General features: G+C 34.5%; 1 protein-coding gene across 1 annotated transcript in view; it reads left to right on the top strand.

The window, feature by feature from the left end:
- The window catches only part of LOC127877714 (probable ATP-dependent RNA helicase DDX49), a 36952-nt gene extending 23496 nt beyond the window's left edge, over positions 1 to 13456 (top strand). Inside the window, exons 8-11 of the mRNA XM_052423846.1 lie at positions 272 to 346; positions 3887 to 3975; positions 8568 to 8639; positions 12322 to 13456. Of these exons, the coding sequence (XP_052279806.1) occupies positions 272 to 346; positions 3887 to 3975; positions 8568 to 8639; positions 12322 to 12477 (392 nt within the window). The 3' untranslated portion in view covers positions 12478 to 13456. The remainder of the gene's footprint in view (positions 1 to 271; positions 347 to 3886; positions 3976 to 8567; positions 8640 to 12321) is intronic.
- The last annotated feature ends 1012 nt before the right edge of the window (positions 13457 to 14468 follow it).

Raw genomic sequence — 14468 nt, 5'->3', positions numbered from 1 at the left:
TGGAAATGGAAACTAATTAGATGTCTCAAAAATCGTGATTAGGCAATTTTGCTAGCTTAATCACCGTAAATCAACCAGTCAAGCTTAATTAAGGTTCAGATGATTAATAAGCCCCCCCCTTTCTCCTAATGCGTATCATTTTGATCTTTCTCAAGTAACACTCTGAAAACAAAATTTCATACAATATCTGCTGATTTTTTCAGAGACTGTTATTATTTAGACAGGAATGGTGCACATTCAGTCAAATTGAGACATTTTTCATTGTTTTCAGGTCGCGGAGGTATGGCTGTTTCCTTGGTGACCCAATTTGACATCAAGTTGGTTCATGCCATTGAAGCCACTATAAGTATGAAGTATATTGTATTATATTACACTTACTTATTATCAGTAATTTTTTTTGCTCAAATTTACAGCCGAATTTCGGCTGCTTCCCAATCGCAAAAATACACGTTTTTTCCCAAAATTCTGACCAAAATTTCCCAAAAAAAGCCCAACTTCCAAAAAAAAATAAATTTTTTTTTTTTTTTTTTTTTTTTTTTTAGAAAGAAGTCTCATAAAACTTACAAAATATATAACTTGAATTTAGTCATTTTTGTCCATAAATCATTCCCAAACTTGCCACTTTTATTGATTAAAAAAACAACAATTTGACCAGACTCCTTTTCTAGAAAACTCCCTGAACATGCACTTAAAAACAATATCACAATATCACTTCTGTTACTTATAATCCTATTTATAATGCCTAATTTTTCCCAAGTTCATGGTTTATCGCGCTATTTTTCCCAATTTCACGGTTTATCGCGCTTATTTTCCCAATTCAAAAGGCACAGGCTGTAACAAATTAAAGCAAAAAAAATCACTGATTATGCCCCTCTTCGAAGAAGAAGGGGTATATTGTTTTGCTGGATGCAGGTTGGTCTGTCTAATGGTAGACCATGTTGGTAGACCACTCTGAAGTCTGAATGTCATTAGACCTGTTTGTTTCCATTCAATAACTCCTCAACCAATTGACCAATTGGCTTGATACTTCACATGTGCATTGGCCTTGGACAGTAGATGACCCTTATTGAAATTGGGGACACTAGGTCAAAGGTCAAGGTCACTATCACACTAAGTGTGAAAATCGTTTCCTATCAACAACTCGTCAATCAACTGACAGATTGGCTTAATACTTCACATGTGCATTGGCCTTGGACAGTAGATGACCCCTATCAAAATTGAGGTCACTAGGTTAAAGGTCAAGGTCACTATTACACTAAGTGTGAGCATCATTTCTGATCAATAACTCATCAACGAATTGACCGATTGGCTTGATACTTTACATGTGCATTGGCCTTTGACAGGAGATGACCCCTATTGAAATTGGGGTCACTAGGTCAGAGGTCATGGTCCTTATAACACTAAGTTTGAAAATTATCCCAATCAATAACTTGTCAACCAATTGGCCGATTTGCTTGATACTTCACATGTGTATTGGCCTTGGACAGTAGATTACCCCTATTGAAAATGGGGTCACTAGGTAAAAGGTCAACGTCACTGTTACACATTAACATTACAATCTTTTCCGATAAATAACTTGTCAACTGATTTACCAATTGGCTTGATATTTCCCATGTGCATTGGCCTTGGACAGTAGTTGACTACTATTGACATAGGGGTCACTAGGTCAAAGGTCAAGGTCACTGTTACACACTAAGTGTGAAATCGTTTCCCATCAATAACACTTGAACTGATTCACTAATTGGCTCGATACTTTACATGTGCATTGGGCTTGGACAGTAGATGACCCCTTTTGAAATTGGGATCATTAGGTTAAAGGTCAAGGTCACTGTTACACATTAAGTGTGAAATCGTTTCCCATCAATAACTCGTGAATTGATTCACTAATTGGCTTGATTCTTCACATGCGCATTGGGCTTGGACAGTAGATGACCCATATTGAAATTGGTGTCACGGGTTAAAGGTCAGGGTCACTGGCACAATAAGTGGGAAAAGCTTTTCTGATCAATAACTTGTCAATGAATCAAAATTGAGGTTACTAGGTTAATGGTCAAGGTCACTATTACACTAAGTGTGAAAATTGTTCCAATTAATAACTTGTCAACCAATTGACCGATTGGTTTGATACTTCCCATGTGCATTGGCCTTGGACAGTAGATGACCCCTATCAAAATTTGGGTCACTAGGTCAAAGGTCAAGGTCACTGTCACAATAAGTGTGATTTTTTTTCTTATCAATTATTCATTAACTAGTTGACCGATTGGCTTGATGTTTCTCATGCGAATTGGCCTTGTTAAGTAGATGACCCCTATTGAAATTCGGGTCACTAGTTCAAAGCCCTTTTGTTTAGGGGGGGGGGGCATATTTCTCCGACCGCGGAAGACCTGTTTAAGGTTTATTTCATTAAAAATGTAGGCTTGTACTTATAGAAACATTCTTGAGAGTGTTTCCTGTGAAGAGCAGAACTTGGTTTCTTATGAATCTTAAGAATATTAACTGGATGGTGATGAAACCTAGGACCACCTGGTTACAAGGTGAACACCATATCAACTACACAATTACAACCTCTTTTATTTGATGTTATTATACGTTGAAACCAATAATTTTCATTGGACACTAATTATGGTGGAATTCCGTGGGAGGTTTAACCATGACATGTTCAATGAAAGTTTATATACAAAGACTTATATCAGACATTTGAGAAATCCAAAAATGTAAGAGCATGATCATGAGCAATTTCTCTTTTTTGAAACTCGAAGTCCTGTTTTCAAAACGAAAACAAACTCTTCAGAAGGAGTTATGGTCTATTGGAACGTCAGATGGAAAAAGTAAAGGAGAGTTAGGTCAAGCTAATTGTTTGTCATGATATCTCTTTAAACCTCACGCCATATGCAAGTAGTGTTGCCATAATCGCAACATCTGATGAATTATAATTCAATTTTTTGTCTCATAAATATTTACTTTGTTTAACAAACAACCTCTACAAAGTTATCATTCCTACTGCCTTTCGGCACCTCATGAATCTGAAAAACTTGTAACTTTATGTTTCCTAAGGCAAATATCTTCTTTGTACAATAAACAATTTCTTCACCACGTTAACAATCCTGCTACACTCACTAATGCCTCAAGAATGAAGTAAAGTTCAGGTGATCTACGTCATTAGGTATTTGACATATGTCATGAACTATATACGTGTTAGTAACAGAAACTTTGAAACCTACTAACACTTTTTTGAATTTTGGAAAAAGATTCATGATTGAATGAAGGAACTTTCATTAATCTTGTAGAACATGCGTAGATTTGATCTTCAGCATCTAAAAATATGTGAAATAGAAAGAACAATAATATCTTTTGGAGAGATAAATGTACCTACGTTATAAGCAAAGGACCTGTGCGACAATTCCCAAGTCAAATGCTTGAGTACATTTCAACCCATGCTCATTGCACGCTTTTTTCGCATAAAAAAACAGTGGAGCAATACAGGGCCATCATGGCCCTCTTGTTTTAGGTATTGAAAAAACACAGTGAAGCTATTATGCTAATACATGCAAAACAAATAACAAACAAACCAAATGTTAAAAAGTTTTGTTAAAAATAAAATGTAGTCTTTGTGGTTTTGCTTTTGTAAAAAAAGAGAAGTTATTTGTATGTCTAAAGTTTTTTGGATCTCTTTATTTAGCATGAATGTAAATTTTACAAAACCGTCTTTTAGCGTTTCCAGAACTTCTTTTTACACAATAATAGGCCTAGCACGTCAGAATAACCCAGGCTCATTTTAATTAAGTGCCTTTAGAAAACAAGTCATAGGTCTTGGTGGTGTATAAATTTTATTAGTCATGTTTCTCAAAACATGAATATGAGGGAATTGTAAACAATTTCTTTTCAGAAACCAAATTACAGGAGTATCCAACTAATGAGAAAGAAATGATGAAGATTCTTACTGAAGTTGCAGTAGCACGAAGGGAGGCAGAAATAGTAGGTGTATTATGGTAGCATACAGAGAGGCAGAAATAGTAGGTGTATTTGGTAACATACAGAGAGGCAGAAATACAAGGTGTTTTATGGTAACATACAGAGAGGCAGAAATAGTAGGTGTATTTGGTAACATACAGAGAGGCAGAAAAAGAAGGTGTTTTATGGTAACATACAGAGAGGCAGAAATAGTAGGTGTATTTGGTAACATACATAGAGGCAGAAATAGAAGGTGTTTTATGGTAACATATAGAGAGGCAGAAATAGTTGGTGTATTATGATAGGACACAAAGAGGCAGAAATAGTAGGTTTTGTATGGTAGTACACAGGCAGGCAGACATTGTATGTGTAAAATGGTTACATAAAGAGAGGCAGAAATAGTAGGTCTGTTTTTGCAGCACAAAGGGAAGCACAAATAATAGGTTTATTATGGTAACATACATGTGGGTAGAAATAGAAGGTGTATTAAGTAGTACACAGGGAGGCAGAAAAAGTAGGAGTATTATGTAGTACACAGGGAGGCAGAAATAGAAGGTGTATTATGCACAAAGGGAGGCAGAAATAGGAGTATTATGATAGCATAAAGGGAGGCAGAAATAGCAAGTGTATTGTGGTATCATTCAGAACGGCATAAATAGTAGGTGTATTGTGATTGCACACAGGGAGGCAAAAGTAGGTGTATTATGGAAGCATACATGTAGAGGGAGGCAGAAATAGTAGTTTTTTATGATAGCATACTGGGAGGTAGTAATAGTAGGAGTATTATGATAGTAACCAGGGAGGCAGAAATAGCAGGTGTATTATGGTAGTACACAGGGAGGCAGAAATAGTCGGTGTTTTATGATACAATGTAGTATACAGGGAGGCAGAAATAGCAGGTTTATTATGGTAGTACACAGGGAGGCAGAAATAGTAGGTGTAATATGGTAGCATACAGTGAGGCAGAAATAGTCAGTGTATTTTGGTTGCACAAAAGGAAGCAGAAATAGCAGGTGTTTAATGGAAGCATACAGGGAGACAGTAATAGTAGGTGTATCATGGTAAAACATATCAAGGCAAAAATAGTATGTGTTTATGTAAGAATACAAGTAGGCAGAAATAGTAGGTTTATTAGGTAGTTCATAGAGAGGAAGAAATAGTAGGTTTTTTATGGTAACACAAAGGGAGGCGGAAATAGTAGGTGTTTTATGGTAGCATGGAGGGAGGCAGAAAAACTAGGTTTTGTATGGTAGCATAGAGAGGAGCAGAAATAGCAGGTGTATTTAGTAGTAAAACTACTAGGGGGGGGGGAATAAAAGGTGCATTATGGTAACACACAGGGAGACAGAAATAGAAGGTGTATTATTGTTGCATACAGGGAGGCAGAAATAATAGGTGTATTATGATAGCACAAAGGGAGGCAGAAATAGCAGGTGTATTGTGTACGCATACATAGAGAGGCAGAAATGGTAGATGTATTATGGTCGCATAGATGAAGGCAGAAAAAGCAGGTATGTGATGATAGCACACAAGTAGGCAGAAATAGTATGTGTATTATGGTAGCATAGAGGCAGGCAGAAATAATAGGTGTATTATGGTAGCACACAAGAAGGCAGAAATAGGAGTTGTTGTATGGTAGCACACAAGGCAGAAATAGTAGGTGTATTATGGTAGCACACAAGAAGGCAGAAATAGGAGTTGTTGTATGGTAGCACACAAGGCAGAAATAGTAGGTGTATTATGGTAGCACACAAGAAGGCAGAAATAGGAGTTGTTGTATGGTAGCACACAAGGCAGATGAAGTTTGTGTTTTTATAAATCTGTATTGAATATGAAGAAATAAGAGTTTCTTCCTAGACGTATGCGTTTATTTTTTGTAAGAATAAGAGTCTCTGCTCTCCTGTTAAGAAATCAAATTGGCAGATATGCCCAAAACAACATTCCACGAAATGAACATAATTGTTTAAATTGTTATGACACTGATTTAGAAGACGAATATCATATCATATGTATTTGCTGATGTTACACTAATTTTTGAAAACAAACATATTAACCCTACTTTTGATATTAACCCATTGTATAAATTCCACAAGTTTATAGTTTCTTGGGATAGATTAGTTATTTCCAATATATGTAAATTCATAAAAGAACCTCTAGTTATAAGAAATACGATCCTGAATTATACTGTTTAATAGATTTCATCACCCCCTAGGTAGATCTTACGTGTTCTTACAATATATTGTGTTTATTTGTATCTGTTTTTTACCGGTTATTGACCTGTATGTTATCAAATGCTATTTTATTATTCGCATGCACATGACTGAAAATAATGTAAATATTCGAGTATAAAGAAGTTGTACTATTGTATAAGTAATAGTAGATGATATATGGTTAAACACAGCGAGGAAGAAATAGTAGGGGTAATATAGTCTTATGCATAAAAACTATATTTTCCTATATAAAAGTCATTACTTTTTTCAGACAAAAAATTGCATTCTTACATTCTGGTGTGTCTTATAATTGGACAAAAAAATCAAGTTTTTAAAGTCAGAATGTTTATGTCAAATTTGCATAAATGACAAAATGATAATCATTACTGGTAATTTGTTTTGCTGTTGTCTTTAAACAGTGATAGTTATTTTTTTTGGATTTTGCAAAGTAATTAGGTGTTGTTAGAAATGATGATTTATTAATCAGGATCTGATATTTGATTGTGTTTTAATTGTCATTTTGTTTACGTATTTGTTGGAAAAGTTCATGTTAAATTTATGCAAAGCAATTCAATAAGTCTCATCCATCCTTAAGTAATTAAGCATGACGTGTGAACAAGCAGTCAATCACAGTTATGCAGAAATAAAAAAATACCAACAGAAGTACTTTTAATCGAAGGTAAAATTATATAACATTTTACTGAATATTTTGTCCACCCATTTTGTGGGATGATTTTCTAATTGGTTTCATTCTTAGACCATAAATACTGTATCAATAAATAGTGATACACATGTAGTCACGATTGAAGAAATGTTGGTGATTATAGTTTTAGAAGATGGATTTTTATCAGTCAACCAGCAGTATTTGCTGGTAAAACTTATGTTCCCAAGTTTGGGCCAAATATTGAATACTGTAACAGGGATATTTTCAAGTTTTATAAGTTTTATAGGAGTGACATTTGTGTGTTGAAATGCGAAAATATGTTCACTCTTCTTTTAAGTTCACACAATGACTGGCAAAAAATAATGAAGCAAGTAGGGACATTGTAAACATGAAATCATAATTAATGATATTAACAAATGATAAATCTTTCAGTTTCCATATGAAATAATTATAACAACAGCAAAAGTATGAGATATCACTGTAATTATCTAGATCAAACACTTTGTTTATTCTGGATTTGAAACCCCACACAATATCAAGTGATTTATTGCATTTTTTTAATTTTAAGATAACATTCCTGAGTATAATATATTGGTTTAATTTTTTTACATCATACTTGTCTTTGAAGTTAAATTATTTTTGCGTCACAAAATCTGTATGATTGAGGAGTTGAAATGAAGAGTTTAAATGAAGCAAAAATTTACATGATCATTTTGTTACCTATTTCCAAATATTTTGATAAGTTGTTTAGGTTTTGTCAACAATAAAACAAATGATAAATACTTTTGAGGTAAATTCACAAAAAATGAAGGTAGAAGAATGTTATATAGAAAAAGTTTTTTTTATGAGCTGTCCTCTGCAATACACTGGGTGAGCTTTTGGGATGCCTTTTTTATCATGCCTCTTCCATAAACATTTAATTCAAAGGACATATCATAAACTGCTGGGAATATTAAACAAAACTTAAGAGGAATTATCATTAGGTCACCCTCTTTCAGTTGTAAAAAATGATCTGGTCAGCTGCATATGTTATGTAAAAAACATTTACAAAAATGAAACCTTGCAAATCTGCTTTTGTTAAGCCACAACAGCTAGGGGTTTAATATTTACTGTGTCAATAATCCCCCAGAGCTCAACTATGGCCACATTGCAGAGGTCACATAATAAAAAAAAATATGAAACCTTAAAAATTGTCTCTTAAACCCCATGTGTCAGGGGTTTAATATTTGTTGTGTAAGCTTTTACAGTGTTGCTCTACTTTGTTTGTTTAAATCATGCATTTTGGATCAAAATTGGCCACATCCCAGGTGCAACATGATATTTTATAGATTTATAAAGGAAAATTTTGAAATCTTCTCTGACCGTGTTTTTCAATTTTTTTTGGTATAATCATCCTAAATTGATCCTGTACCAAAGTTATTCAAATTATGTTCTTTGGGTCAAAACTAGCCATACCTCAGGGGTCTCATAATTCATATAGACTTTTACAGTGTAAGTAAATACATTAAAAGTCTTCTTTTTTGAAACCTAAAGGGTCACAGGATAAATATTTGTTGTGTAACTTTGTGTAGTTGTTCTATATTTAGTTTGTAAACAAATATGACTTATCTAGAGCCATATTGTCCCTCTTGTTTTGATGAATATATCAGGTATTATTTTGTGTCAATATCAAGTACCCAATGATCGTGATTTGTAACAAAAAAACGTTTTTAAACAAAAACATCATTTATTTTTCACTTCAGAAATTGGATGAAAGAGATTTTGGGGAGCAAAAAGAGATAAACAAGAGAAAGAAACTCATTCAGGATGGCAAGGTATACATCAGGAAAAAATGTTTTTGATGATGATTATCTTTATGATGATGGTATTTATGATGACGCTGATGATGTTGAAACAAATGGTATTGGTGATGATAATATTAATGGCATATTTATTATACCAATAGTAATGGGGGCTATATAGGAGTCACTTTGTCGGTCTGTCGGTCGGTCTGCCGGTCTGTCCCGAAAGCTTGTCCGGGCCATAACTATGTTGTTCATTGTGAGATTTTAAAATCATTTGGCATATTTGTTCACCATCATTTGACGGTGTGTCGTGCGAAAGAATTACGTTGATATCTCAAAGGTAAAAAATGGCCATAAATGAGCTTGTCCGGGCCATAACTTTGTCATTTATTGTGAGATTTTAAAATCATTTGGCACATTTGTTCACCATAATTGGACGGTGTGTAGCGTGAAAGAATTAGGTCGATATCTCAAAGGTCAAGGTCACATTTTGAGTTAAAAGGTCAAAAATGGCCATACATGAGCTTGTCCAGGCAATAACTATGTTGTTCATTGTGAGATTTTAACATCATTTGGCACATTTGTTCACCATCATTGGACGGTGAGTCACGTGAAAGAATTACGTCGATATCTCCAAGGTCAAGGTCACACTTTGAGTTCAAAGGTAAAAAATGGCCATAAATGAGCTTGTGCGGGCCATAACTATGTCGTTTATCGTGAGATTTTAAAATCATTTGGCACATTTGTTCACCATCATTGGACGGTGTGTCGAGCGAAAGAATTACGTTGATATCTCCAAGGTCAAGATCACACTTTGAGTTCAAAGGTCAAAAAAGGCCATAAATGATAATGGCATAATAATTCTTAAAAATCGCCATAAATTAGATTCTCTTATTTTGTGAAGACAGCATGCAAAATAGTCTGTATCAATGCTGCACTTGGGGGTATACGTCACGTCTGTGACAAAGCTCTGGTTTTTACTGGATGGGCATCATTAAAGAGGATTGTCACGGTGCCATTTTAGTTTGTTTTTATGTACCTATAACACCATTTTAAGCAGGGGCATTTGAAATTGTTTTGAAAAGCAATATTGATAATGTTTGATAAATAAAATGAAATTCAAAGATATGTTCTGACCAGTCGTGGCCATTGCATTGTACCAGAATTTCTGTTGTGAGCACAATTATTAAGTTGAAATTAAAACAAAGTGCTTATTGTATATGCACATGGAATTTTAAGTGTTTCATGCTGAACAGAATTTGTTAAAACAGGTCATATACTTAAGCATCTTCAGACCATTCAGATAAATTTTTAGTTTCATTTTAGCTCAAATCTGGTTTTCCTTTGTTCTTTTTTTAGCTGCATGTGAGAGTCATATATAATGTCTCATGCAACATTATGTAGATATATGGAAAATGATAATGGCAAATTCATGTGAGCTTCAATTACATGGATTATTACACCCAGATAATTGATGAAGTTCAGTAATTATGAATGTGCAAAATGATTGTTTATGTCACATTTATTTCCCTTTCAACATGAGTCAAGCAAAAGGAAAGTAATCATGGTTTTTAGCTACTTATCAGCGGAATTTATTTTTAAACATATGAAACAAAAAACAAACAACACAAAAACTACTAGATAATTCATAATCAATAGTTTATAAGTGGATCATGTCAAAGGTCAGACCCAAACTGTAAACTACAGTTCAAATGTCGAATTTTGTTAAATTACAGCATTGTCTGGACTGAAACTTTATCATTCATTATGCAATTAAAAAAATACATTAGCTAAAATGTTTGCTATATAGGAAAAATGTTTCACTCACAAGTCTTGCAACCCTTGGTGAAAGGTCCAGGTCCTTTGTAAGTGGTGCCAAATGGTTCATGTTTTTGTGGGCTTAGGCTTTTGGTTTATGTTTTCTAAGCCTTGTTTTGTGTTGAATGTTTTCTAAGCCAAAGCCTTTTGTTTATGTTTTTTAGCCACGGCTAGTGGTTTAGGTTTTTAAAACAAAACAACATATATTGGTTAAAATTGTCAAAATCTAAGCACGTGGTTTAGATTTTCTTAGGCAAGGCTTGTGGTTTTTTTTTTTTAAGCCTAGATTTGTTGTTTCTGTTTATTAGAGCTGAGGTGTTTGATTTTAAGTTTTCTAAACCAATATATGCGGAAACTATTTTCTTAGCTTACAATCGTGGTGGTTAATGTTTCCTAAGCCTTGGGATGTTGTATATATTTTATAAGCGGAAGCATGTAGTTTATGTTTTTAACCAGGTTTTCCGAAGAAAAAAACTGGGTATTAGATTGGCATATGTCGGTGGGCAGGCGGGCTGGCTGGCGGGCGGGCAGAACAGCTTGTCCGGGCCATGACTATGTTGTTCATTGTGAGAATTTAAAATCATTTGGCACATTTGTTCACCATCATTGGACGGTGTGTCATGCGAAAGAATTACGTCGATACATGTATCTCCAAGGTCAAGGTCACACTTTGAGTTCAAAGGTAAAAAATGGCCATAAATGAGCTTGTGCGGGCCATAACTATGTCGTTCATCGTGAGAATTTACAATCATTTGCCACATTTGTTCACCATCATTGGACGGTGTGTTGCGGAAAAGAATTACGTCGCTATCTCCAAGGTCAAGGTCACACTTTGAGTTCAAAGGTCAAAAATGGCCATAAATGAGCTTGTCCGGACCATAACTATGTTATTCATTGTGAGATTTTAAAATCATTTGGCACATTTGTTCACCATCATTAGACAGTGTGTCATACAAAACTGCATTCAACACCAACTTATTGATCAGTTTCTGATAAATCCTTTGCCCAGAGCAGGAAGGCTTGAGCAAATTTCCTCTGCCTCCTTAAATGAACTTTTCTTTTCTAACCAATTTTAATGCCCCCGGTAGGGTGGCATATAGCAGTTGAACTGTCCGTCAGTCAGTATGTCAGTATGTGTGTATGTGTGTATGTCAGTCTGTTCGTCCATTTGAAAAAAACTTTTAACATTGGCCATTTTTCAATTTTTCACTATTGAAGATAGCAACTTGATATTTGGCATGCATGTGTATCTCATGGAGCTGAACATTTTGAGTGGTGAAAGGTGAAGGTCAAGGTCATCCTTCAAGGTCAAATGTCAAATATATGGCGTCTGTTTGTCTGAAAACTTTAACATTGGCCATAACTTTTTCAAAATTTAAGATAGCAACTTGATATTTGGCATGCACGTGTATCTCATGAAGCAGCACATTTTGAGTGGTGGAAGGTCAAGGTCATCCTTCAAGGTCATCCTTCAAGGTCAAAGGTAATTTTTTTTATAAATTTCAAAGCGGGGTTCTAATGAAGCTGCACATTTTGAGTGGTGGAAGTTCGAGGTCAAGGTCATCCTTCAAGGTCAAGGTCATACTTAAAGGTCAAAGGTAAAAAAAATAAAATCAAAGCGGCGTTATCATGAAGCTGCACATTTTGAGTGGTGGAAGATCAATGTCAAGGTCATCCTTCAAGGTCAAGGTCATCCTTCAAGGTCAAAGGTAATTTTTTTTTTTTAATTTCAAAGCGGCGTTCTTATGAAGCTGCACATTTTGAGTGGTTGAAGTTCAAGGTCAAGGTCATCCTTCAAGGTCAAAAATAAAAAAAAACAATTTTCAAAGTGGCGCAATTGGGGGCATTGTGTTTCTGACAAACACATCTCTTGTTGTTTTTCGAATTTGTGTAGGATCCAGATGAGGAAGAAAGGAAGAGGAAAAAGATGATAAAGATGAAGTTCAGAAAACATCGCTCAAGGATGGCAGAACAGGAAGAAAAACGGAAACAAAAGAAAGAGAAAATAATTAACAGAAAGAAACAGAAGTCAAAAGACACTACCACATGAAAATGTATTCATTATTTTTTTAAAGATTATTATGTGATACATGTTAAGTAACAGTCAATTTTTAAGAGTATTATTGATATGTTTATGGAGACTGTTTAAATTACCTCGTACATTTACAACTTTACTTCAGAAACACTTGTTTCACAGGTGTTCTGATTTTTAGGATGTTAAAAAACAGTGATTATTTAGCAGCAGTTGCTATATTTGTATTGCATTTACATAAGATCTATTGAAATTGTGTTGATTTATAAGGCATTTGTCGGCTACAAGATTCTATATTTGGCATAAAGAGCATATTTGTTTCCAAATTATAAAAACATATCCTGACCCAGAATTTGTTCATTGATACTCAGTTGTATCTCTCAGTGGCAATCTCAATTGGAGTGCCACATTGTCAATTTGTTAAGCATTAGTTTGAATCTAAGCATCGCCACATATCTTGTGTGGGGGCGGAGTGTGGGGGTTGGAATTCTTATGTTATTATTTCTGCAATCATTTGCCCTGTATGCACATTTATGTAGGGTAGTTTATGACATACAGATGTGCGCTTCGTACTTGAAAAAGCCTACGATGAAATAAGTTTGTCCAGGAAATTTATGAGATTTACTGACCCCCATGACACAACACATTTATGTTGCAAATTGCAGGATATTCAAAAGAAACACCCTATTGTGGTCAGTTTATATTGTTAGTGAACGCTGGTTGTGTAATTTTATACCGGTAGTTCCCGGTAGAAATAGTGATATTATAGTACTGATATCGTGTTAAGAAGACATAACAGTCGTAAAGAAACAGTTGATTAATAGTCATATGATGTATTGTTCAAGTCTAACATTGTGATGCCTCTGTTTAAAACTAATTCTTCGATAAAAGCTATGCAGATCTCCTATACAAACTTATTGTAACTTATGGGTGTGAAATAAAATCAGCTTAAGTTGATGGATGCTGTATTAGAATGAATAAAGAATTAAAGAATAAAGCCTATTCCAGTAGAAAGTTCATGCACACTATATGGAATTCCCAAACATTTAATTTGTGATAGGTTAATTAACACAACACAATAGAACAAGTATGCGCGTCCTTACTGACAGCGCTTTGAAATTATTTTGTCTTAAAGTTCATTGAATCTTGAATTTTGTTTCATGAACTTGTTTAACGTTTACTTTCTTTTAATTACACTTTCCTGTGTTAATATTACCTTAATTGTGCTGGTCAAAATAGGAGATATTGATATCACTACCAACCCTAAGACTATGAAAATATTATGTTTGTAGTGTTGTATTGAATTTTAAAAAGGGATGATCCAGCTTAAGTCAGTATGATTTTATTAATGTGTAACAACAACCTAGCCAATTATTTTGATTTATGCAACATTCGTACCCGCAATACTTTCAAATGAAGTATTATGACTGTGGAGGGAGGGGGGGGGGGGGGGGTGTTGGTAGTACTGGATTCTGACGACAGACGAAATAGGCTTGCGAAATCGCCTACAAATTATTTTTAACATTCCAGCTTTCATTGTGAAAATGCATCACATGTACTTAAATGTAAGAGTGAGATTGTACGATTTTGTCAAATATTTATGAATTCAACTGTACAGACATTTTCGATTTCAGAATTAAATATCTGGCTTATTTCGAATTATTCGAAACATGTTCTTCTTAACTTTTATTTTAATTTATATTGAAATATATGTTTAATAAGTTTTTTTTACACATTTTATATAAATTCATAAATATTTGACAAAATCGTATCATTTCCTTTTAATATTGCCTTCGCAACCTATGCGAAGAGATTTGACGATTTCTTAGCAAAACATGTCGTCATTATTCACCACGTGATGATGGTCGATTAAAATCCTAGACAACAATGGAGGAACGGATGCAGACGTCAGAACCCGCATTGGTAAAGCACGAGCAGCCTTCTATCAGCGAAAAACATCTAGGGAACCAGCACGATGAGCATCAACATTAAGTTAAGGCTCTTATACG

Source organism: Dreissena polymorpha, chromosome 4 (genome assembly GCF_020536995.1).
Source record: "Dreissena polymorpha isolate Duluth1 chromosome 4, UMN_Dpol_1.0, whole genome shotgun sequence".
NCBI lineage: Eukaryota > Metazoa > Mollusca > Bivalvia > Myida > Dreissenidae > Dreissena > Dreissena polymorpha.
This window is presented reverse-complemented; position numbering and strand designations above follow the sequence as displayed.